General features: G+C 41.0%; 1 protein-coding gene across 1 annotated transcript in view; it reads right to left on the reverse strand.

Annotated features, from left to right (window-relative positions):
- Pcsk5 (proprotein convertase subtilisin/kexin type 5) overlaps positions 1–26,379 on the reverse strand; it is a 418,647-nt gene that overhangs the window by 161,001 nt on the left and 231,267 nt on the right. The window contains 1 exon segment of the mRNA XM_038321071.1: positions 16,329–16,432. Coding sequence (XP_038176999.1) covers positions 16,329–16,432 — 104 coding nt within the window.

Raw genomic sequence — 26,379 nt, forward strand, 5'->3', positions numbered from 1 at the left:
AAGCAGCTCAGCTCACAAGAAGCGGCACTGTCCTGTTCTGGAAGCATAATGAGTTTTAATTCAAAGTTATCTAAAGGCTTACTGGCTTCGTATGGTCAGATGGATAAGAGAAGTCAGGAAGATTGATAATTCTCTCTGGCAGGTGTATTTCCATTTTCTGACGGGACCAGAAGTGCTGAGAGAAGCTAATCACTGAGTGTGCAAGCAAGCGATCATGTGAGCTGAAAGCAGATTCTGCTAATTTCAGCAATGGCTTTAGAGAGCAGTCTGCAAAAGCAGACCTAAAAGAAAGTTAGGGAGGAAAAAGAAATGATGTTTCTCAGCACAAGAGGAACAATATATGTATTTTTTTTGCAAGCAGTTTTTTGGTAAGTTTTTGAGTTTTCTGAAGTGACTGAGGGCCTTTCTGCTACCAGCTGTCAGATGTGCAAAATGCTTGATGGTATCCAGTGCAAACATGCACACACACACACACACACACACACACACACACACACACACACACACACAGAAAACATCCAACATACAGGCATTCCATATAAGCTTGGAAGAAATCTGATCATTTACCTGTGATCGACGGGGAGTGCAAGTAGAGTGAGTGGCATTTATCATAAATGCCTTTGAAATCTATCAGGAAGGTCCAGCAGACAGCTTCCAGCGAAGCTAGAGAGGACTCTCTCCAGACAGGGCTCCGAAGACACTAAGTGTCCACGTTTGAATACGTTTCATTCATTCCTTCATTTTTTTATTTACTTCTGAGATAGCATTTTTCTGTTTAGCCCTGGCTGTCCTGACACTTGCTCTGTAGACCAGAGTGGCCTCGAACTCCGAGATCTGAACTGCCTCTGCCTTCCAAATGCTCGAATTCAAGGCATGCACCACCATGCCCGGCTTCTATCTTGACTTTGAAAATCAAACATTCTGTGTCCTGGGGAATGCATCACCATTTTTGGACCGACCGAGAACTGCCATGGAGGAGTGGTGCAGAGCTGTCTCTCGCCAGCCATCATTTAGCAACCTGAAGCAAGAGTGTGCTTTCTGCGTGGAACATCATCACTAATGTGTAGAACAGGGCTGACAAATGGGCTCAAGTATCTGACTGTCTGCAGTGCTGATTTCAGTGTTGATTGATTGGTGTACTTCACCAATACAAAATAAATGTCCTTAACCCCCAAATCCCAAATATGAACTTCAGCTCCAAAATCTGAACTTTGTAGAAGAGACACTAGGTTTGTGGGAAATTCCAAATTTGATTTCATGCAACAGTCAAAATGTAGGGGCACTATGATGCTGTGTATGATTACATTTATCATGTGTAAGGTTTCCAGAAAACATAAACTAACTTCCTGTTTACACTTGGCCCTTCTCCACATGCATTACATATTTGCAAAGATTCCCCAATCCAAACACTTCCAGTGTCAAGGGTAAGGTGTACTGAGCCTGCAGAAACACATAATTGACCCAGTTAGTTATCATACCACTTAGAAGGGTTGTGAAAATCTACTTTCTGTTTGACATTACCTCGAACAGGGAGAGCGCAAAAGAAACAGAAAATGATTTGTGTTCTCAGTCAACCGTGAGGTGAGGCAACAATGTTAAGACACCAGGAAAAGCAATTAAAGATTCAAAATGTATAGTTACTGCAACTATGAAAGTATTTCAAAAGAGTAAGAAATCATCCAAAGAGACAATGATTGTAAAGGAAGTTGCCATTGCCGGGTGTGTAGTAAGCTCTCTACTGATGCTGCTAAGATGTGCAGTCATGAGGTCTACTAAGCATAAAGCACCTGCTTGTGCTTTGAGAGATGTGGAGGCTTTATACAGATGCAGGTACCAGGACTGCACCTGCTAACTAAGTAATCAATGAGGTAGACATGAAGCTCTTTGGCACAGTAATGAAACCAGAACCCCCAGAATTGGTGGCTTAGAGAAGAGGGGTCAGCAGGGATGGGGTGAATGGAAGTACCACAGGGAACAATGGGGAGGACCCCACCATGGGAGAAATGAAGATCGCCTAAGAGTGTCGGATGCCATCTATCATCAATCAGTTTACCTATAAGGAAGTCACAGAAGGGAGGAGGATTGCAACTAAAAGGGGCTGGGGCACGGTCTTAGGTTACTAGGTCCCATGTACATAATGTCAGTATCTAATTACTGCTACTTTCAAGCAAAAAATGAACAGTGGAATATGAAAATATCATATGTAAGTTTTGAGTGTAAGAAGGTGGTGACCGATGATCTTCATGGTCCTGATGTTGGAGTGCTACAGTTGAGCATCTGGGACAGATGCTCTCAGCATCACCACTATTTTCCTTGTCTACTCTCCTTCTCTGACTCCCCTCAAGGTCTCTAGCACAGATCTCATGTGAGAGTCTTAAGAGCTTCTTAGGGAAGTAGAGGCCAGTTTTAACACCTTCTTGTGCTGCATGGTACAAAGTGCAGGCTCCAGCGGGGGCAGGACAACAGAGCAGCCGGCACCTGCACTCTGCTGAACAGTTCATGTTTTTCCCTTGTTCTTCATAGAATTTCAGGCTCTAGTAACAACTCCAGCCAGATCTAAACATGCCAGCCATCACCAGCACTACTGACAGCTTGCACGTGGAAGGTTTCCAGACATTTGGCTGTCTGTAGGGGCTGCCCTTCAAAGTTCCCCTTGGGATCAGATTGCTCAGCAGCTGTATGGAGTCTCATCATTATAGAGATGAATAGTGAGAGTTTAGAAACATTCTGGCCTCTCTTCTACACATGCACATGTATGTATGTACACATCCATACAGTTTATTATAGACACATATATAGGAATATACATGTATTATTTGTTTAACTTGCATAATTCTCCAAATGCAAAGGATGAAAAGTCAAATTATTATTATTTTTTCTGCTTAGTTCTCATTTATTTGTTCCCAACATGGTTGTGATTAGCAAATGATTTCTCTAAGGTGCTGAAATAATTTAAGCAGAGGTGGGGAAACTATTTTGCTAGCTTGAGGAGGCTCAGAACAGCATAGGACATATCTGGATGATAGTTTTGCTTATTTGTAGGAAAATAGGATTGTCTCTAGACAATGATGAGAACAAGATTAGAAATGTACTCCAAGGGCCTGTGATCCAAGGCTACAGGAAAGCTTAGCTGAGCCTGTCTGACTCCCAGACTTGTGTCTTCCTGCTGTGAGAGACGAGTAACTGACACAGTGACATTTCCCTCGGTAGCAAAAGTGCTGAGATTTGGTTATCCCACCCACTCATAGGCCCTCTGGCTCACTCCCGGGAAGAATTCACTCCCCACAGCTGGGACTGTCATCTCACTAGGAGAAAAGCTAGCTCACCTCCTGTGCTGGACTTCTCAGGAACATTCCTTTCCTTCAACAGGTTTTCAGGTTCAAGGTTACTCCTTGTAATAGAGTGGGAAACGAAACAAAGTCCAGTTGGGAAATAAAACCAAAGCAGTGGAGTAGAAACAAGAGGAAGAAGACCAGGGGGATCGAGATGGCAGGGAGAGCCAGGAAGAACGGGAGTTGAGAGTTCTTAGGGACTCTCAGGATTGTCTGTGGTTGAAGGAGGTAGAGATAAGTAAATGACAGAAGCTACCTTTGCTTCATACAAAGCAAGGAGACGGGCCGTCTGGCAAGAACAGTAGCATGAGGAAGACAGGAGACTCTGGTCAGCAGGACACCATGCCTGTGCAGAGAGCAGGGAATAGACACGGGCCTGTAGGGAGTCAGAGTGAAGAGGCAGTTTGTTCAGACTACTGGAATATTCTAGTTGTGTAAGGAAGGACAGAACTATGGCAGCCGTACAACCACAGCATTTCTCTTTCAGGAAGAGGAAGGTGACATTTGTAACAGAGCGCCAGGGTCCGGCTGTCAGAGCCTGAGTGAGACCGTAAGCTGACAGAGAACTGACAAGGATGAGGTGTTTGGAGCAAGTTCCATACCAACACACACACACACACACACACACACACACGTTAGTGCCTAGGCACCCCAGATTTGTGTTTCCTAAATGTGTTCTAGTGCTGCTTAGATGGTGGCCCAGAGGGCCACTTCTTTGGGGTTAGCCTGGTTAAATAGGCTTTGCCACCTCAGAATATGAGCATGATTCTTCAGGGCCCCTTCATGCCCAAATTGCAAGATATCAGAGTGGGCAACACAGAATACAGTGCCAGTATCTTTGGGTGTGTGCTATCCTTAATACTGATGATTCTTCTCTACAAAACCACTGTAAGGTTTTATGAATTAGAGTGTGCATACGTGTGTGTGTATGTGTGTGTGTGTGTGTGTGTGTGTGTGTGTTATTTCACCCACTTCAAGCCTAGATGATTCCTTCTTTAGATACACATTACTTATGGCGGCAATTCTACAAGTTATCAGGATAGAGTCAGAGCTTGCCTGAGTTGAGGTCAAGCAAACAAACAAAACCATCATGGCAATGTACGAAAGTGACTCAGGAATTGGACTGAGTTATCACACTGCCTTGAATGCTGAAGAATTTTATGTATCAAATATGCTTCTTAAAAATATTGCACCCAGGGCTGGAGAGGCGGTTCAAGCATTTAAGATCACTGGCTGCTCTTGCAGAGGACATTGGTTCAGTCTCCAGCACCCACGTGGTAACTTCCAACTGTCAGTAACTCCAGTCCCAGAGTATTTGATGCCCTCTTCTGGCCTCTGAGGGCACCAGGCACTCACATGGTGAACAGACATACATATAAGAAAAACACACATACACAGATGAACTTGTAAATGAGAGGGAAAAATTAAAACATATGCATTTTATTGTGTGCCAACTAATAAAATCTTAACAATCCTATTAACAGGATGTGTTGTTCATATTTTGCAGAAGAAACCAATTTTCATGGATATTAAAAGAACATGTGTAAAGGCATGGGCCCTACAGTTAAGTCTTTAGAACTTCTTCTACATATACTGATTATGTTGCTTATGAACACACAATAATTTTTCCAGCTAAGTTATTCAGATAATTGTGTGAACTGCATAGAAACTGCTCTTTTCTTCAACATGAGTTAAAATATCACGCACAGAAAAAGAAATCGGTGAGGCTTGGAAAGTAGTCTAACATCTGGCCCGCCATGCTTTCCCCAATTCTTGCTGAGAAATGACCTTCTTCAGTCACTTCTACAGGGGATTTTCCCCGCATTTGAAGAGGTTCATCTGGAAAAGAGACCATTTTATAATCATACTTGGGACAGGCTTGCTTCTTTTCCATTAGGTCTAAGCAGGCATGCACAAATGCAAGATGGACACCGAGAGCTAAGAAGCAATTTCCCACTTGTGAACCGCCAGGATATTCCTCCTTTTGGCTCTTTCGAGGATAACGGGAAATTCAAGGCATAGCATCTCTTGTGGTGTAACCCTATAAAATGAAGTCTGTTGTAGCCATTACAGGGTTGTGTGATGGAAGTTTAATGGTTTTGAAATGCCATGGGCTGGCAAGATGTGAACATGTGTAAAGAGACTGAATTAAGATTTGAAGGGAAACAGAAGTCTGGATCTATTTATTTCACAGCAGATGTATCCACATGGATTCTGCAGTGTGACTGCCTGGCATGCTACTCCATCCTGCCAGCTAGCTGGAGTAGCCTTAGGAAGTCAGGCATAGAACTGGCAGAAGACTAATCTTCAGGAGACCTTTGCAACTTGGGATCTGGTCTGTGTTAAAGACATATGCACCAGTATCAATCCCTCTAATGCCAAAAAAGATCAGCTATGGAATCATTTTGAAAAGGGACTCTGTAGGGCTCCTCTGCCTTTTGGTCATCTTCTGAACCCTGAATCAGTAAGAGTACCCAGACACCTGTCATAGTGTGGACATTGCAGGTTACAGCTCTTAACCCTGATGGGCCACATGTAAGTAGTGCATGCGGCATGTGCCAGGGACACGGATCCCAGAGCAAACACAGACACACAGGGACTTCAGCCATAGCATTTTCCTTAACTTGTCTTCCTTCCATACTTAGAGCTACATCTGTGTTCGAACCCCTCTCTGTAGAAAAGGTGATGGGGAGGGAAGATAGGCTCACGATAGCTTGATGGCATCACTAAAAGCCTCCAACAGAGCCCTTTGTCTCCTGCTCCTGTTTCTGAGGACTCTCTACCTAAGCAGGAATGTGGTTCTGCTGGACCCCAAATGGAATAATTAGTATTTAAGTTAAGGAAGTGTTGATCTCATTTTGGCAGTATAAAAGGGTAAATGTATACAAAATAGGGGGAGAAGAGTGATAAATTGGAGATTTTTCTTCTTCAAATTGTGTCGAGAACTAGGGATAGCAGCAGTGATGAACTAGCTATTAGTTAGCAACAGTGGATGGATCACTCTATTGATGAGTAGAGTCTGAGAAAATCAAGACAGAAGCAAAGGGAAGGCTAGTATGAGTGACATTACAGAGTGACATTATGAATACATAAATATTTCTCATTCTAATGGCTTGGGGAATGGACTCCAGGCCAGGTTTCAGTTCCTACTCAACCACTCAGCCTGACTTCCTTTTGCATGTATACAACCTGCTTGACCAATAGGGAAGCCCTATCAAATATTCATAGGACATTTGTGATATTTATTTATGTCCTGTAATGTCAAGTGATATGTGCCTGGAACATGGTGAACATTTTAGGCTTCTAGAGTACGTATCATTAGAGTGTGGGACAAACTTGGACATGGAGCCTGGGATCTGAAGGTAACCCAAAGGACAAAATGGAAACAACTTCTAGACAAAACTGCTATATTAAGAACGCAGGTACACTGCAGTCTATGAGGGTTTCAAAACATCTGTGCATTAGTGCACACACACACACACACACACACACACACACACACGTATGCACACACACACATGCACACACACAGAGTAGAGTCCAGGGTCATTATAAACTCTAAATTTCTTGTTAGTATTTCTGCCTAACAATTTTATACCAACTCAAGATGAGAACTGAAATGACCTATTTTCTTAAATAATTGCAACAATCTCACGATGAACCCAAAGGCTACAGCTGAATGTTAAGAAAGAAATTCTGACAGCAGAAGTTAAGCGACGTCTGAAGGCTATGCTTCAGAGCGAGAACTAAAAAGATGTTGGCCAAAGGAAATCTGTGAGGCTGTCTCAAAGCCCATTTTCTGGCCTGCCATTTTTATAAAAGCAATCTTTTTACCATGTCCTTTACTGTGGGCTTATTAAAAATCCATTTCAAAAAATATCCTTTAAGAAAACAACAAGCAAGCCTGGCAGAGATTGTTATGTATCCCAAATCTGTGACTGTCCTCATCTTGAAGGATGTTAACAGAAGACGACAGTTTGTTTTTTCTGAATGTCAGAAGTCTTGAGGTCAACAGTACATAACCACTTACTAAGATAATGGAAAACAGTCACTGCCAGGGAACTTGCCCATTTGCTATGTACGTGTCATTGTGTAGGACATTTCATAGAACCAATAAATTCATACCAATAACTTGGGAAATAAAAATGACATCAGATTAGTATCTAGAATCAGGTTTCTTTGAAGTCATTGCTATTACCCAACTCACTCTGGTGGCTCACAAATGTACTTCAAATCAAAAGAGAAGTCCCCACTTTATGATTAAAGTAGCTTTGCTCTCAGATTTCTTGAAATTGTTTTCCTTATCATATCACACCTGCTTTTTCATCACACTTGGGACCCTCTTTCTTCTTCGTCTGAGCTGCAGCTTTTACAAAGCTGTTTCTCCCAGTACAGTGCTGAGGAAACACAAACAGCAGGAAGCACTTGTGTGATCTAACAAGTCAAGGCACTGTTTATGACAAGTTTTGGGTTTTAGAATTTTTATGACCTTAAAGCTCTCAGAATCTCCTTCCCTGTCATCATATTTATTTACGCTTCTGATTCATGGGGTTGAATTAACTCATCAGCACCATTAGGTTTTTTTCTCTTAAACACTTTGGAGTCTGTTTACCATGTCTTAATATCCAAGAAATTGCATGGAAAGCACAAAGCACGAACAAGGAGGCTAATCATTTATCTAGAATCATCAACCCAAAGTCATTGAAAATATAAAATGAAAACAAGATCTCAGATGGGAGATAACAGCAAAAACAATGAGAAGATCAGGATACAGGAGTTCTGTAGCTATAAAGTAGTGGGGACGAGGCTGGCAGGAGAGCTCAGTGGGTAACAAGGATTTCCTCCAAGCCCGACCACCTGACTTCAATCCCCACTTGACTTCATCCCTGGAACCCACATGGTGGAAATAACAGACTTCCTCAAGCTGTCCTCTGACATCTACACATGTGTTGTAGAAGGTGCATGTCTGTGTGCATGTGTACTTACACACACACATCTAATAAAAAGGAAGTGAGGCTAATATGGGAAGGTGATAATGGGAACAATCAGATACAGATCACTCACTCTTCTAACAACATTGATTCACGTACATCGATATCTACAAGCCCAGTTTTTAAATCCAAAGACATGAACAGACTATCAGCTGAATATGTTGTATTAGAATAATGAACAGCGTGTAGATGATAAATAATTTTACATAAGTATAGCCTATGAGGGAAGAACTGTACCAAATTCTCCTTTGTCTTTCTTTGTAAAGACAGAGTTCCATTATATAGTCCAGACTGGTGGAATTCACGATCTTTGAGTTTTTGCCTCCGACAGTGTATACGATCAGGCTTCAGTGCTAAATTCTTTAAACGCTACCACTTTTCTTACTTTTCTCTTTGCTTGTTGCATTGTACCAATAGACAAGTCTTGTACATGTTTTTTGCTTCACCTGAAATGGCCTACAGCTTGTTGGTCATTTGGTTCCACCCCTGCCTCCCGTTCAGGGGTTCAGTTAAAATAAGAGGTTGGTGAATGATAAAAAAAAGTCTACAATACTTGTCCCTAGGAGTCATATCAGTTTTTCTCATAATGAGTCCAAACTTGACACAAGAAAAGTCATCCATGGAAAAGTGAAGGAGAACAGAAATTGGTGGCATTCACAAAAGATACAGTTTAGTCATTCAAAGAAATGGCCTCCTGGCATAGTTAATGGAATAAAGGTATCTGAAGATGCTAGAGACAGGGAGAAAACCACACTCGACTAATCTTACTGATATAGAATCTTCAAGACCATGCCACCTCCAGTGACAGAGGCCAGGCAGATCAATGGCTGTACTGCGTGGTTGCTGTACAGAGAAAAATGAAGGCATACAAGAAGTTTTAGTGCATCAGTAGCTGTTTAGATCTTGCTGGGGTGATGGCGTTATCTCTGTCAAAACGCGTCAGCGGGACATGTAAAATAGAAACTTCACTACATGTAAGTTTATCTCAGTAAAGTGGGTAAGAATGTATGAAGATGACCACATATACTAATTTGTTTATAAACTGAGGTTCAATCCCAGGTTGTCTGCCTGAGTGGTATACGCTTTTGAAACCACCATGAATAATGAGTTTCTTGTTTGGGATAAAAAGGAAACCTCAAATAAGGACTGCTGAACTTCAAAACAGTTTCACGATGGCATGTGTAAATGTGTTCTGATAGGACCGTGTCTTGGCTTTGATTCTCTCCATCTTATTTTGGAACTGGATTCAGAATCAGTGCTTCAAGGAATCCATTTTATTATTTTCTAGCCTTCATGCATTTTAGACCAGAGCAGAATTCCACTGATAATGACTCTCAAATCTTGGCGATCAAAACCTGATGGCTTTTATTTTAGCCTGAGATGGCAACTGTCACAATGAAACATCGTGATCTACTGCTCTTAAGGAGACTCAAACACCTGTGCCGAAAGAAGAGTTGAAAATGACCAGGGACATCAGCGCATCCTCTCTTGAAGTAGTAATTTAGTTTCTACAGGGAATTACACGGAGATGTAATTCTCTGAAGCGTGGACGCTTTTGCACATTGCCAAGCCAAGTTTTCTGCTAACAATTTTATGTGGCATATTAATAGCTAAAGGGTCAGAAAGTTTTTAAAATTTCTTTTCATATTCTTGTCACTTCTTATTTATATAGGTGCAATTAATTAGAACTTGTGAGATTTAACAGACTGAATTCAAAGTGACATTTAAACATTACAATATGAAAATTAAGTAGAGTTGTGTTATTATTGATATAAGATTATGGGATAAAAAGTTTAAAGATACATTAGTTATTAGAAATCATGTAGTTTTCTAGGCTGTTTGTGGTCAGTTAGCTAATTTCAACACCCAAACATTCTCATTGACAGAATCTTTATGTGTCTTCATCTTTATTCCAGGGGACAGAGATAATATGGAAATAGAGTCTTATGACTCTTTCTATGTCTGCCACTTTCTATTTTCAATCACCTTTTATTTGGCTCAGCCTTTTCATTATGTTTATTATTAGCTCCTATATTCTGCAAAAGCCAAGGTACAAATCCTGGACTTATTTCTTCAAGGACCACAGATAACGCCATTTAGTTATTAAGAGTATGACAAAACCCAGAACACCCTCCTATAACTCTCTCCACATAACCAATTCATCTGGCATAGAGTTAACAGGCAAACTAAGTAACCATAATTTTAATTCTGCTTTGTAGGGACCGGGGGAGGAGAGGGAGAAAGAAACAGTGTGGGGAGAGAAGAATTGCACATGTGGGCCATCCAGGATTGGAACCCACGCTCTTACACGGCTTAGGCTTTCTACCACAGAGTTACATTCAAAGTCCTGAAGGTGGGTTTTTAAGTACAAAAACTGTGTGTGTTTGAAACCCATAAGAACACAAAACTGAAGCAAAGCACGGCTGACAGAGGCCGGACTAATATAATGCTAACACTCAGTGGAAGATCAACATGGAGAAGACTTCTCTTTAGTCTCCAACAATGTTTTGTAACCTTCACACATTCAGTAGTTAGCTATCCCCAAAAGGAAATGAACATTTTAGAGACAAAAATTTAGATTAAGCAGTAGCTTAATCTAAACCCAGCTAAGCAGGGTTTCCTCTCGGGGACTTAGTGCTACCATCTAGATGTCTAGGTAAATCTTCCACCAGACCAAAGAATAAATGCAAGACCCTCCACCCCCTGCAGTGTGTGAGCCCCATCATTCTGTGGACGAGCTAAAAGATAAGCCCACATACACCATAGTCAATAAATACAAGGACTCGGAATCAATAAATATGAGAAGAATGTAAGTTCAATGAACACAACGCTAGACAGCACAGAACGAGGGAAACAATCAAGTGGTATCTTCAGTAAGCAGATTCATTAGTAGGATGATATGTGTCTACTCACGTTCCAGTAACAGTCATTTACTTCCACAAATGGGTCCTAACTAGACTCCCACATTTGATTCTAACCCCATTGTTCACACTGGTCAGAGGAATAGCAAGCCATTCTGACCTTTCTTCAAAAACATAAAAGCATTATGCATCCAAACATTATGGAGAATAAATCACATTTCAACAGTTAATCTACAAGCAAGTAGTAGAGATGTATTATTATTTAATCAGTGAAACAATAAAATAAACAGAGTTTTACCCTTTCAAGTGACAGCACATTAGAAATCACTTCATATTCTCAAAACAAAAATAAACCAAATCCAAACTTTTCATTTGGATTTAACACATGGCATGCTTAATGGATTCAGTACTTCTAATTCTTTTTAATAAGCATTACAAACTGAAAGACAAGTAGTTGCTAAAAATATATTGTAGTATCTTAAAGCTACCATTCCCTACCAATGGAAATACAATGGTGGCAATTAAAAGTAAAAAAAAATAAATGATTAAAAGTTAAGATCTGAGAGACTAAGAAGTCATGTTAGATTGTCAATTTTTTTTTTTTTTTTTTTTTAACCATTGTGGGTAACCAGTTAGAAGTAAAAAAAAAAAAAATCTAGTAGTTTAGTTGTGGTCCAGGAAAGAGTCAGTGGGGACAGGGAGATTTCAGCAACATGCTGGGAGAAAAACAGAGACTTACATAGTCTGGGAGGGCAGTGAAATGGAGGGCGTGGCAACCTCGCTCACTTAGTGGTCATTTTTTGAGTTTCAATGACACTTTTTTTCATTCTTTCGCCTAGTAAAGATGACAGAAGGTCCTAATTTATTATCTGAAATCTAAGTCTGTTCCTAGATAGAAGAGAGTTTAACTGTACACAGTCATATCATCCAAATACAAATACTGTGATTCAAAGAGATGTTCATGCATTCCACAGAGTCACAACGACACCCTCCAAAGCACAGCTCAGGATTCGGGGAGAAGAATCAGTGGCACAGCCTGGGCACTGCAAGAGGCTTGGCTGGTTATGGTTCCCTCAGGGTAATGATGTGGACGGGAGGAGAGCCCAAGACAAGCTATCATTTTCCCCAGAGATGCTCTGATTCCCAGATTATAGAAATATCTCCGGATGAACATCTTGGGCAGCCTTCTGGGTGACAATGCCAGAGGATTCTGTCAAAATACACATCAGACCCATGGCAGGTGCTCTAGCCCTTAGCTGTTTCCTGCTGTGGCCAAGTACAGAGTTATCAATACTTCTGTCTAGTGTGACCTGGATGGATTGTCAGGGGTTAGAACGAGATTAAAATTAGGGGTATGTCAATCAGGCATGGAGATACATGCCTATAATTCCAGTATCCAGGAAGGAGAAACAGGAGGATTGCCATAAGTTCAAGGCCACTTTGGCTTACATAGTGAGCTGGAGGCCAGTCCAGTCTACATAGGTGTGACAACTTATCTTCCCAAACCAAAAGACTCATATCAACTTCAGTGTCTATAAATTGTGCTAGCCCATGGTCCCCAACATTCCCTACTCCTGTCTGGCTGGAGGACTGAAAGTGCTCAGAGCATCCTTAGGAACTGATCAGTGAAGAGACATGTTGAATTCTGTCAGAAGAACCACCTGGGTGGAGGAAGCTCTTTTTAATAACTCACTGATGTACTTAAAGGCACATGGGTTGTGGATTAAAAGGAGTGGGAACGAAACAGAAGAGACTTAAGAGATGGGATGTGGGGGCACTAATCCTGATAAAATGCCATCCCTTTAATGTTGAAGTCATCTTCTGGCTTGGGGAATGTTGCTCAGCAACGGGATACTAGAGTTTGCATTTCAATTCTTCAATGACAGAATCCCACATCTGCTCTAAGAATGACTTTCCATTTACACACACATTCTCAGGTGGAGTCTTTAATGGGTGTGTGATAATTCATAGCATTCTTTTCAAGTAACTACTTCTGGGGAAGGCACATAGTCCAAAGGTACCTAAAAACTGACTAGAATTATTCACAAGATGGACTGGACAAATAGATATTTAGTAAGTTTATATAGGAAGGCATTCATTTCCTTATATACATTCTGTAAAACTAGCCGCTGGAAGAGATACTTTAATTATATTCAGGTTATTATTACTTCTGTTATTACTATCATTAAGCAGCAGAACAGAATCCTGTTAGTTCAATTAAAATCATTAAAAGTCAGGGTAGCATCAGCAGGTAGCATCAGCAGGCAAGTGTTGACTGTGGCTACTGTCTTTGGGGTTTCCCACACAGTGCGCTGATCTCACTACAGGGGCATATGCAGGCTGCAGCTGTAGGAGCTGGGATGTTGGCTTTTCTGAATTTATCGGTGTAAATATAACATCTTCTTATATCCAAACCATGGCTTCTGCTTTCCTCAATGAGAAAGGGAAATTCTGACATGGGTACTGACATCCCCATTCCAGCGGTGACCACTAAACAATCTGTGAAACTGCTCTCTCTCTCCTCTCTGTCTCTCTCTCTCTCTCTCTCTCTCTCTCTCTCTCTCTCTCTCTCTCTCTCTCTCTCTCTCTTAATTTCCTCCTTTCTTGTATGTGTATGTGTCTGTCTGTCTGTCTGTGTGTCCTGGAACTCACTATGTAGACCAGGCTCAAACTTGGAGATCCATCTGTCTCTGCTGCCCAAGTGGTGGAATTTAAGGCATGTGCCACCATGTCCAGCTCATCTGGAAGTTTCCAAATTCATTTCATGTACATGTTTATGCAGTGTTAAGACAGAGGGATGGGTGGGGCAGCACCACAGTCAAGGGTTTCACCACAGGCAGTGTGGCTCTCTCTTGTCTAAGGGGAAAAGTTGGTCCCTGCAAAGCAAGGCCTCTACTGCTGGTGGATCTGATTTAAACCACGAATTCTTGCTAAGCTATCACTTCACAAATCTCCTTAAATATCAGCTCTTTTTATTCTCTTAGTTTATGTTTCATAAAAAGTCAGTTCATTTTTCTCTGCCTTGGTGACCTGCATTCCTTTGTTTCCTGTGCTAGTTGCTCCTGCTAGCCTCTGCCCTAGTCCCTTTTCTTGGTGGGACACTTGGGAAGGGATAGTAATGTTTAGAATAAGAAAGAAAATAACATTGAAAGAATTCATCTTATTATGATCATGTTTAGATGAAATATGGGGCTTGCCATCAACAAAATTACAAAACAATTCCTCTGGGAGCCCAGGCCATTCCGAGTAATTCGTCTATGAAAAAATGAACTTTAATTGTTACCCTTGGCAGCCGTCTAAGGGAAGAGTGAAATATTATACTAAATATTGCCACGTGCAATAGTAAAATACAATTTCCTCCTCGCCAGAAGCTGTACAGTCCCTTGAAATCCACGTTTGGGTCTGCTGATTTAGTTTAAATCCCGTTTTCCCCTCTCCAAAACCAACAGAGGTTTTCCAAAGAGCTGTGTGCTTTATTGCAACCATTTGCTCTTCTTAGGTTGCCAAAAAGGAGTAAGTAAAACTAGGAAGTTTATTTAGGTTAAAGTTGATTCTCCAGCTTCATTGAGGTCAACGTGCTTTGTCTGTGAGCCCCTTCCGCTAAGGAAGGCCATTCCAGTCAAGGTTACATGCTGGTCTCTTTTCTCCCAGTGTAGCTCATGGGCTTATCTTGTAGGATTTAGGAGCAGGCTGACGCTAATCAATGTGAAATATACATGTGGCAATTTACATTCTGGTTTTTATTTATTTTTTTTTGAAGAACTGAAATTTCAATTAATTTTCATATTGCCCATACAACTGCAAGTTTGCGATTGGGGCATCTTCACATTGGCTTCCCAGTTGTGCAACGACTATAGGCATTCTATATTCCTTGAGGCTTAGCAGCACACTGACTTGCTGCTCATGACAGCCAAGGGAGGCAGCACACTTCGAGAGCAGAGGGTTACTCTTTTTCTAAGTATGAGGTGAATTATACAAAAACATTAAGGAACTGGTCCTAAGTGCTGAATACATAACAGATTCGTCAGTCCTGGTTAAAGATGACTTTACCACGAGCTATCTACAAAGAATTTTAAAAGACTATACAATTTGGCATAAATATCTACGTATACTGGACACAGTTCCCTAAGGGAATATTAAGCTCCTACGCATGATATCATGTAGACGTTACTCAGATTCTATGTTTAAATGTGGAACAATTAGGGACCTTAAAATGAATGGTTTCCTCAGCATTACTTCATCATGTTTCCAGTGGTCCGAGGGAGAACCGCCACTGATAATATAGTCCCTACACTGCAGAATATGGTTTTTCCCCAAAAGAGATACGTCAGGATCTAAAATTATTTGGGAAAAATTTTGAGACTGTAGCTGTCATATAAAGTAATTATTATTATAACTCCATAGATTAAAATTCAGGTCATTTGCAACTTGAGTAAACACACTAATCTTTAGAAATGCTTTATGTAATTACTTTCTATTTATTATGATATATATATGCATATATATATATTATCCACGACAATAAAGATGATGGCTACTGTTAAGAAGAGCACTAGAGGGATCTATAACTTGTCCAGCTCTGGGAAAAACACTCTGTGTTTGTTCTGTGTCTTGTGCAGCTTCAAGAGACTGCGCAGTAGGAAGTTTCATCTGCACGTTGGGTTTATTCATAAAAATATGCTTGCTTTTCTGCTTCCGGAAGTCTTCAAGCTAGTAAAAATAATATGGTACAGGATGCATGGCCTGATTGCTAGACCACAGTGAGAAATGTGTGTCAGTTATTACACATAAAGAAGTAAAGATGGAGAATTTGAAAACACATAGTTTTAAAAACACCAGTCAGAGAATCAATGACAGCAAATACAAAGGCAGTTAGGGTCCCATAGGCCAGTTATACTTGGGGGTTGGCTGAATCTTTAAATACTTGACCTATGGTGTGGGAAGTGCAGGAAATCTGCCATGTGTGTATACTTCTAATAAAAAAGTCAATCTGTCTTTTATGTTCTAGAAGACCAAAGGGCTCTTCATGTGTGAGCACAAAATTTAAAGATTTGTTTGAAGGGTTCCATTTCCTACTCTCCGTTTAAAATTGGGGAAAAATTAAAAATATTTTGCCTGTGACAGAATATGAAAGAAGTTCTCACCCTTAAAACCAGCAGCATTGGTTTTCCAGTCATTAGCGTTCAAATGTCCCGCACGGGAAGTCCTGACAATAACATGCTGTACGTCTCTCCAGGTCAGAAACGGACTGGGGAAAGACAAGGTAAGAATCATTGTACCAAAAAAAAAAAAGATGGGGGAAGCAGAGAGTCACAAGCAAATTCAAAAAGCAAAATCAAAATGGTAAAGTACTAAAAATGGGACAGAGACTTGGGTTTGGGATCATCCAATGCCAAATGCCACTCCCGCTTCTCAGTGTGGAGACATGATGTCAGTCTGTGGGTGGCAGAAAATGTAACTGTAAGAAGAGACACTATGCTCTCGGAGTCGGTACGTCAGTACAGCTCGGTGGTAAGACGGTGAGAGTTTCCACTTCCTCAACAAAATGGCTGCTCACTACAGAGCTACTGTCCTCTGAGTGACAGTTTGCATCATCAGACACAGCAGAGTCAAAATAGAAGGCCCCGGAACACCCATCCTTTCATCGTGTGATTAGGCAATCAATTTGAAGTTTACTAAAGATCAACATCCAACCTTCTGTATAAATACATGTGTGGAATCTGGGAAAATCTTAGCTGGAATTAAGTACACATTTGCGGTGTTGTCTAAGGGAAAGAATGTGGTTTGGCCTAAGAGTTGGGCTCTCCAGTGCCGAGACAGGAGAGCCTTCTCACATTATAATATGTTACATTAAGCAACCAGCTCATGGAACTCAAGGCTGATAGCATGGAAGAGCACAAGGTAATGATCGAACAGGCCGCACTTGCTGAGAACTGAAGATCTAATGAAAACAAACCCAAGGATAGTTTTAACACAGTCTGGGCCTCTTTCAAAAAACACAGTGCACGAATAGGCACCGGACATGGAACGTGAGTACATTCTTCAGTCTTGAAGTCTGACTTTTGCTGATCTTTAAAAACATTCTATTGTTTACTCATTTATTTACCTTCCTCTGTGATCTCACATGCTATAGGGTATGTGTGCATGGAGGGAGACCTTCAGGAATCGGTTCTCTTTCTATACTGTGGGTTCTGGGATCAAACTCAGGCCACAGGCTTAGAGGTGGGCACCTTTACACACAGAGCTGTCTCACCAATCCTATTATCTTTTACGTAACGGAGAATTATGGCAATAATTATCACATGGCCTATGTAATCGTTTTTGTTATTTTCCATTCTCCTCCTTCTTTGTAGAAGAATTTGTAGGATTCAGCGACCTGAGGAATATTCATTTAAGAACTCTGTGGAAGTTAACTGCCCCCCCCACACTCACATTCCCACGCCGAGGGAGAACTTAGTAACTATGACTAATATTTAACGGGACAGCCACTGCTTTGTGTCAAGCTACTTTTGTCCCAATCACAGCTACCATAGATCCAAGTTGGTCAGTGCCCTCCTAGAAGTAGGTAGCTCGGCAATCAGACAGTAGCTCTTGCCCTTTCTATGGGAGATTAACCTCTGCAAAGAATTAATTTCCTCAGTTAGAATGCAGATACCACCAATCAGCTAAAGTCATGCTAACTACTCCGCGTCATGCCTGACTTACAACAAACTCCTAGGAGAAGGAGATCACGGGTCGCTTTGTTCAGGCAACCCACTGTCCTTATTTGGTACTTTGAATATTAAGAAATCAGGGAAAGAAAAGAACTATTGAGTGTCAATACCTTTTCCTCACGCCCTCAGACTGAAAATGAACCGAGAGTGAACCAAGAGCGAGCAGCGCCACACCCATGTTTTCGGAGGCTGAGACCAGAAGGACTTTTTTTAAAGGTTATGTAGGTGAAAGAGCTTGTGTCTAGAAAATGAGATCCCTGCTAGGGGGACTTTAAAACCGTGAGAATGACGGAGACAGAATTTTCATTTTGTTTGAATAGGACACTTGTTGGCATCCATGTTAGACAGCGGTGAGGCACGAAACTCAAGAGATGGAGAGGGGCAGATGATGTGATTTGGTCCTGTGCTGACCTGCACTGAGTTCACATGGTAACTCAGAGGACTCAGTGCAGTGCTGTCTGGGACACGCAGAAACCCATTCTGAATGCCAGCCTCAACACAGGTGCTCGGCTCTGCCTGAGATACAATGCTCACAGTGTGTTTCCTTCTTGGTGTGCCTGCTTAGGAGGAGGGCAAAAGCCTCACCAAAGAAGCCCAGTTTGGGCAGATAGTCCAGCTGCTAACGTGTGTTTTTCCATAGTGTTCCCGAACAAACAGGCTTATTTTTATTTTTCTTCAAGTGTAAACAGAATAACAATGAAAAGTACACAGGGTTTGATGACTGTGTCTATCTAAACCAACCTAGCAATTTAAAGGTAACACTAAGTTATCTTTACTGTACAGTTAGAACTTCCGTATTTTAAATATTACCCTTTAGGGAAACAGAAGTGAGTTTTCTATGTTCCCTTCAAGACTCAGAAAAATTCAGCATAGGATTCTGAACATTGGGAGACACATGTTTTCCTTTAGTTCACTAAGTGCTAAAACATAAGAGTCATCCAACATGGGACACTTATCTTGTACCTGAAGCAGCCGTGTTCCGGCAGATGGTGGAAGTCTCCCATATTCAACTCAACACGAAGAAATTGCTTGTGTTACATGCTTTCATGCTGAGTTACAAAAACTACTTTCTGGAATTTTTGTAATTAGGAAACCCAGCATCAGGAAATTGGAAAAGCACGAGGTGGCTGGGTAATTTTACTTTGAAAGTCGGTGATGCATGCAGCTGCCTGAATTTCAGCAAAATATACAAGTAAGAAAATAAGAGACATCAATGGATTTGGAGTAAGTGGCGTTTCTGCCCATGGCATGCCAACTAGTGAACCCAAAGAACAGTGAGCACTTAGCCGAGGTAGACTTACTGTAGTCACTGAAAGTTCCCCAAGGGCCCTTAATTATGCAGATGCCTGGTTTGCATGTTCTTAGTCTCACTGGTGGTCACAGGGCTGATGCACAGGTGAAGACTGAGTCAGACTTTCAAAGATTTAGTAAGAGAACATTCTGGTAACCATACACAGAGTGTAAGTACAGAGTAAAAGCTGAGTCCCCTTCCTTGAGAAAGCCATATGCATGGCAGTAACACAGGATCCCTTGAAAATCATAGCCTTCCACAAATACCTTTGGTCTAGATTCCTCTGGCCTCAAAACCCAAACGTTCTTCTTCCCAAAGGCAGACAGACTGAGTGCAACTGGAAAGAGCTAAAGCAGAGAGGGCGAAGTCGAGCTGACGTAAAGAGAGGGGATGACTCATGCTGGGCTCGCCAGTCATCTCCTTCTAAAAGCCACAGTGGCTATGTCCTATGGTCACCACCCGTTCTCCTTCAACGACAGACACGGGAAGTTGCCACCTGCCATCTTCCAAAGCACTGAAGTGTACCTGCCTTCCTGAGCAGTTCTGGAAAAGTCACGGTTCTTACTTAAGAAGTGTTTCCTCTTTGCTTGACCTTGCAATAACAAACACTTAGAGAGTCCTGGCTAAGACCAGGCACTGCGTGTTATGTACACAATATCGTCGTGTTTTGTTAAGAATCATTATGTAGGGACCAGTCTCTTTAGCAGTTCTCCCCAAATACAAAGCTGAGAATCTACATTGCAAATTCATGTAAGGGCATGGAGGTGGCAAAGGCAGAGCCCGAAACCAAAGCTCAGGGTTTTGCCTGCAGCACTTATACCCTCAGTCAGTAGATAATGCGGCTTCCAGAACAGACCCATAGGCTGCTACAGGGATGGATATAATCTGGCTTCTGTGGTTGTTCTTAGACGTTCTGGATCAAGAAGTCCACATCTCCGGATACTGTTTCATGGTCATGTGACTTTTGTGTACATACTGTCTCAACTCAATTGGATGATTTTTGTCTACTATTAAAAAATTCTTAAAGCTGGGGTGGGGGGGGGGATGAGGTGGCATATGCCTTTAATCCCAGCACTCGGGAGGCAGAGGCAGGTGGTCAGCCTGGTCTACAAGAGCTAGTTCCAGGACAGACTCCAAAGCTGCAGAGAAACCATGTCTTGAACCCCCCCCCCCCCAAAAAAAAAGAAAAAGAAAATTCTTGAATCTTAATTTTGTTTGTAAATTCTGAAAGATCTAACCTTTCCACATTTTATCTAGGAAATTCAAATCTTTTAAATATAGCTCACATTTACATGCTATCATAACATTATTATATGATTTTATAACAGTAATGCTGTGAACTGGTCACCTCCCTTGCCAGGGTACCACTTTGACATGCTTCACAGTTTGGTTTGTTAAGATTCTCAGTGGACCAGCTTAATCTACCCCCAAGTACCACTAGTTTCAAGTCATTAATGCAGGACAATGCCTTTATGGTTACCACAGGCTCGCACCATGTTCTTCTTCCCAGCAGCTCAAAGTTTGTAATGAGCTCACTACGAGATTTAGAGTAAGCAGGACATATCCCTAGAGAGTTATTTTTATGTAGTGCTTCTTATTAAGATTTTAAGTATAATTGCTAGCATTTACATTAGAAAAGAAAAAAAGTCATCTGCCAAGAATTCTTGAAAATAATTCTCAGACGTGTGAGTGTTGGAAACAAGCTTGCATTTAGTGATCCTTATAAACAAGGTCCAAAGTGAGGTCTGAGCAAATGGCTCACCTGCACTGCACTTTTTTTCAAGAGGAAAAGAGCCAATTATTCCCCACAAAAGATCTACCACCACCACCCGTCCATCCCTCCATCCTAATGGTAATCATATTTATAATCTTCATCCTTAGTTCATAGATAAGTGATAAAAGGGACATGATCCATCTCCACAGAAGACATTTATCAACAAGAGAAAGCAAAACCAAAGAACGAGAGTAGCTAGCTTCCAACTTCTAACTTTCTGGACTGAAAGTGATTCTCTCCAATTGAATGACAAGGTGTCATCCAGATCAATGAACAACGGCAGGGCCAATCAGCAATCATCCAACCAGCTCAGTAAGTAAATAAAACCAACCCAAGTGCACCCAGGTTCCTTTTATTAGTGTGCTTAAAACAGAAGTGGGAACAAGTAGCCAGGAAATTAATGTCATTGCACCCGTATTTAGGAAACCGGTAGCCGTGAGAATGGGTTTATTTGAGCCACATTATGAAAGACGAGGAAATACGTGTTTAAAGCCTGCTGTGAAGGGTAATAGCATTACTCTGACCACAGCCACTGCATACAAATGATGCAGAAGACACAGTAAAAGGAACCAACAGTCCTGTCATGACCCAGAAAGGGTGCCAGGCCCTCCACCTTCTAGAAGGTTGCATTTGTTTTGTGTTCAACTTTAATTCAGAAGTCTTATGCCTACAAGCAGAGCACACTGGTGTGCACTTGTAATCCCAGCACTGATGAGGCAAAGACAGGAAGATTATTGGGGCTCTTCAGTGAGTCAGCTTAACCCACTTGAGAAGTCCAAGGCTAGTTTGGGACCCTGTCTCCCACAAAAGGGAGGCTGAGCGCCTAAGAAGTGAAACATGAGGCTGACCTCTGGCTTTCACGCACACACACACAAATGTGCTCACTTGAGCACATACGTACACACACGTACACACACACACACACACACACACACACACTCACATGCACACACATTTAAAAAGTTTTAGCTCTAAAATCAAGTTGTAGTGTAGAAAAGAATGATGTCAACATTAGACTCATGATTTGTATTGGAATCCCCTGTTGAGCTATGCATGATCCATTTATACCTGAACAAAACTAGAAAAGATCAAAGGCACACTAGCTCACAAGCACCAAGGCAGTTTTTTTGTTTCTCTCGGTAATGAAACCATTCCCAGGCTCTGTAAATCTAGTCTAACCAAAGGTAAAGAAACCTGGCTTCAAAACACATGCAAGAAGATGGCCTCTGCCACATGGTGGAAATTTTTCTCATGGACCCCAAGACAACCTTCACCCCTATAAACCCTACTTCATCAATGAGTTTATCTGTTATTGTACCCAAAAGACCAATTATGTTTCCTATAGCTCTACACACAGACCACTGTTACAGTTTGCATGCTCAACAGTCACTTCTTCCTTGACATACTTTGCTGAATAAATGATTGTAGCAATTAAACCTGGAGATGGCAAGGAACAGTAACAGGAAACAGTATTCACAGCCAAGAAGTCATGATGCTGAGGTTTCCATTGATGCCTTCACATCCTTAACCAGAGTACTCCAAAGGCACGAAGGCATCTCTGTTCAACCCATGACCCCAAATCTCGATCTGCCTCTCATCTTTGTCATCAAGTTTTAGAATCCATGGAGAGAGGAAGCATGTGACACTATAATCATGTCCTAACTAAACTGATCCCCGTGAGCCTATGCAAAGTTCTTGGTCATCTTCTGTCTTCAGGCATGGCATGAATAAACACACAGTTTGAGGCTCATTGACTCAGGCCTGCAGAATACATCCACACATCTATCCTTTTAATTTCTTATCCCAAATTGCTCTACAAAATAATAAGCATAGTCTTCAAGTAAATGAGGGTGGGAGAAATTGTTCCCTCTGCTTTAATGCGGAGACAGAACCATTTATTCAGCAATGCAGCTGCAAGAGTTGGAATAATGAATATAATAAAGTGCCCGGGAAACAAAATCCCCAAAGCAACAGTCAGCCACGACTTTTGGAGTCATCCTACCGTATCTGACCAACTCAAAAGGATGGAGTGACATGAGCACCTGGCAAGGCTCATGTAATCAAACTACATTTTCTATAATGGTTCCTATACTCTCATCACAGGTTTAAAAAAATGTTTAAGAGCTGGGCGGTGGTGGCACACGCCTTTAATCCCAGCACTTGGGAGGCAGAGGCAGGTGGATCTCTGAGTTTGAGGCCAGCCTGGTCTACAAAAGCTAGTTCCAGGACAGGCTCTAGAAACTACAGGGAAACCCTGTATCGAAAAACCAAAAATAAATAAATAAATAAATAATAAATAAATAAATAAATAAATAAATAAAATAAAAAAATGTTTAAAGTCCTCTAACACATAGTAAAACAATTTAGCACTTGGTATATTGTAATGCGACTGAGATCTGTCACAAAGGTTTCATTTTAGCCATCTCTGTAACCATGGAGTAGCTAGCTGTTTCCTATGCCGAGAAATCTGCTGTCTGCCTACTCTGTACATAGCCTTTGTGGGGTTTCCAACACTTGCCGGCTGGCCACTGACAAGTATGTGGTAAAGGATGAGGGATGCTCTTTGGTTTGTTATCAGAGAGCTTTATGGAATTAAATATTAGGATGGTGCTACAGGTGCATTTACTCATTAACTCAACTGTCAGGTTCAAAGGCTTCTGGTATTTTCTCCAGAGTTCAGATATTTGTAGCACTTGTAACTTAGTTATGCACATCTTAATAATTACTGGAAGTGCCAAGATGGAACCGAGGCCTCTGTACATGCTAGGCAAGGGCTCTGCCTCGAATTGACACACCAGCCTGTAATGTGGGGTTCCCCTCTGTATGCTATTTCTCTCTGTATGCTAAATTCTAGAGTTTACCACAGCTTCTTGATAACCACATTTTCTTTTTCTTTTTTCAATGGGCTGTTTACTGGCAGCAAGCAGGGGTGCTGCAGCTCCTAAAAGAGAGGTCTTCCTGACTCTGCATTGGCAGTGAGGGCTGCACAGCTTCTTTAGGGGAGGGCTTCCTGGTTTGTGCTAGTTGCATGAACAGCTCTGGCTATTTCAGGAGGCCAAGCACTTAAATGGGGTCTGTGAATAATGTGTTACAAATTGCTTAAAAGTGACATAGACCCACTGAGACCCTAGAGCTGGGGTGGTGTGCGTGGCTCTCAGAGGCAGTGAACATGTCTTTGCCATATTGAACTGGGTGGAGGCAACAGGCAGGGTTGCAGAATTGGTCCTAGTCAGGCCTGCTTAGCATTTTAAAAAAAGGGTTCCTGGTCAAAAAACAATTACAGATATGTAATAAAGACAAATTCAGATAAAAAAAGACCTCTGAACGGGTCACAGTGTTGAATAAATGTATGTTGGCTTGGGAGAGAGAGGGAAAAAAAGAATATAGACAGTTATAAAAATGTAGAATCTTTAAAGAGACAGAGTACAGGCAGTCAAAGATTAAAGGAGTAAAAAAAATAAGCCATGTAAAGATAGAAAATACACAGAGTCTGGATTATGTATATTATTGTGTTTTCTTTGAACTTTTTGACTGTGAATGAACTAAGTACAGAAAGATAGTTCATTGTACGTGCTGCTAAGCTAAACCAACATATACATTTTAAAGGTATCTTGAATTCAAAATGAATCTAAGGATATTTTGCTTTGGAAAAGAGGTTCTGCTTTTGTCTCCAGAGAGGATGAAAACCTGTGGATTCCTTCCAGGCTAATATGGTTTGATCAAACAAACCCCCCCAAAGTGATGGCCTAGGTGGTCCAATATCCACAACAGCTTCAGGACTGAAGGCTGAGATGGACATATGACCTATAAAAGACCTGATTGACAGTGCCCCCAATCAGCAGGAAGTAGTCTAGAGAACAATTCCAAAATTCCCCAAATGATTGTTTATAAATGTTTGTTTAAATAGTTAAAGGGAGATATGCTATAGAGATGAATATTTTGCATTGGTATGGATCTTGGTTTACTGATACAAATTTAAGGTCAATTTTGTTATCTGTATTTCTGCTCTTGTTTAATGCTCTGTGTTTGTGCAGTTCATTTAAAAATGTAATGTATAATTATAAAATACAGGTTAATAGATAGGCATCTATAATAGTCAAGCTTGTAGTGATGTTAGGTTTTCTAAATGTACAGAGATATATTTTAGATGAATAGCTATTCTTCAATCCTTCAATAACTAAAAGAATATGACATTTAAAATGTTTTAAGAACTTAAGACTTTTCATGACAATAGACACATCTGCTTCTGGCAGCACCAATTAGTTCAAGAGGATGATGGGCATTAAAGAGGCTCCTTATGGACTTGCTTAGACATTTAGGCAAGAAAATGCTCTTGCCGGGACTGCTCAATGTATTCTGTATAACTGAAAGATGACTGTTGAACTTGCCTAAAGATGAGACAGTCCTTCAGGTTCCTGCTTCATGAAAGAGTCTGCCAGACATTCTGCAGGACACAGAAGAAAGTGACTGACAAACTGCCAATATTGGTGGAACTGTCTTCGAAAGTTCCTGCTTCATGGAAAAGTCTGCTGGATATTAGGGAACTGTAGGTTGAAAATGGATGTTCCAATGTTACAGAAGAGCTTTGGATGACTGTCCAGGCAGTGAGATGTCTCTGTCAATTCTAGAGTTTTGGAAGTTGCTTACAATGCACTTCTTGTTTACTTAGGTAATATTATATCCTTCTGGAGTCTTTGATGGCATTGAAGAACAATAGTTATGATTATAAAAGATAGATTATATATAAAACTTTAGACTCACAAAGATAGGAAAGATGATAGAGTATTTTCCTTAATTTGCCAAATGTAAATGGACTAAATATTGCAACTATAATTCCTTCTTGGTAACTGTTGTATGTAATCTTGCTATATTAAAGTTAAAACCATTCTTTTTATTTAGACAGAAAAGGGGAGGTGATGTGAGATTTCCCTCTGTATGCTGTAAATACGTTTTATTACCATTGGTTAATAAAGAATCTGCTTTGGGTCTATGGAAGGGCAGAATAGAGTAAGGTCTTAATTCCAAGCAGACAAAAGAGGAAAGAAGCCAGAGTCAGGGAGACATCATGTAGCCGCTAAAGGAGAGAGACACTAGCTGAAACCTTTCCAGTAAACTATGAGCTTTGTGGTAAAATATAAAAGAATAGGAATGGGTTAATTTAAGATATAAGAGTTAGTTAATAAGAAGCCTGAGCTAATAGTCCAAGCAGTGTTTTAATTCATATAGTTTCCATGTTATTATTTTGGGTCTGGGCTACTGGGAATGAACAAGCAGTCTCTGCCAACAAGCCTGCATTGTTACTGCTGTTATTCTCAACTACTTTACAAATATTTCTTCAATTTTTTCCTGTTGCACATAAATGATTAAAATAATATTCTTTTCAGCTGGTGGGCTGGCTCATTGGGTAAAGGTGCATG

Source organism: Arvicola amphibius, chromosome 1 (genome assembly GCF_903992535.2).
Source record: "Arvicola amphibius chromosome 1, mArvAmp1.2, whole genome shotgun sequence".
In the NCBI taxonomy this organism is placed as follows: Eukaryota; Metazoa; Chordata; class Mammalia; order Rodentia; family Cricetidae; genus Arvicola; species Arvicola amphibius.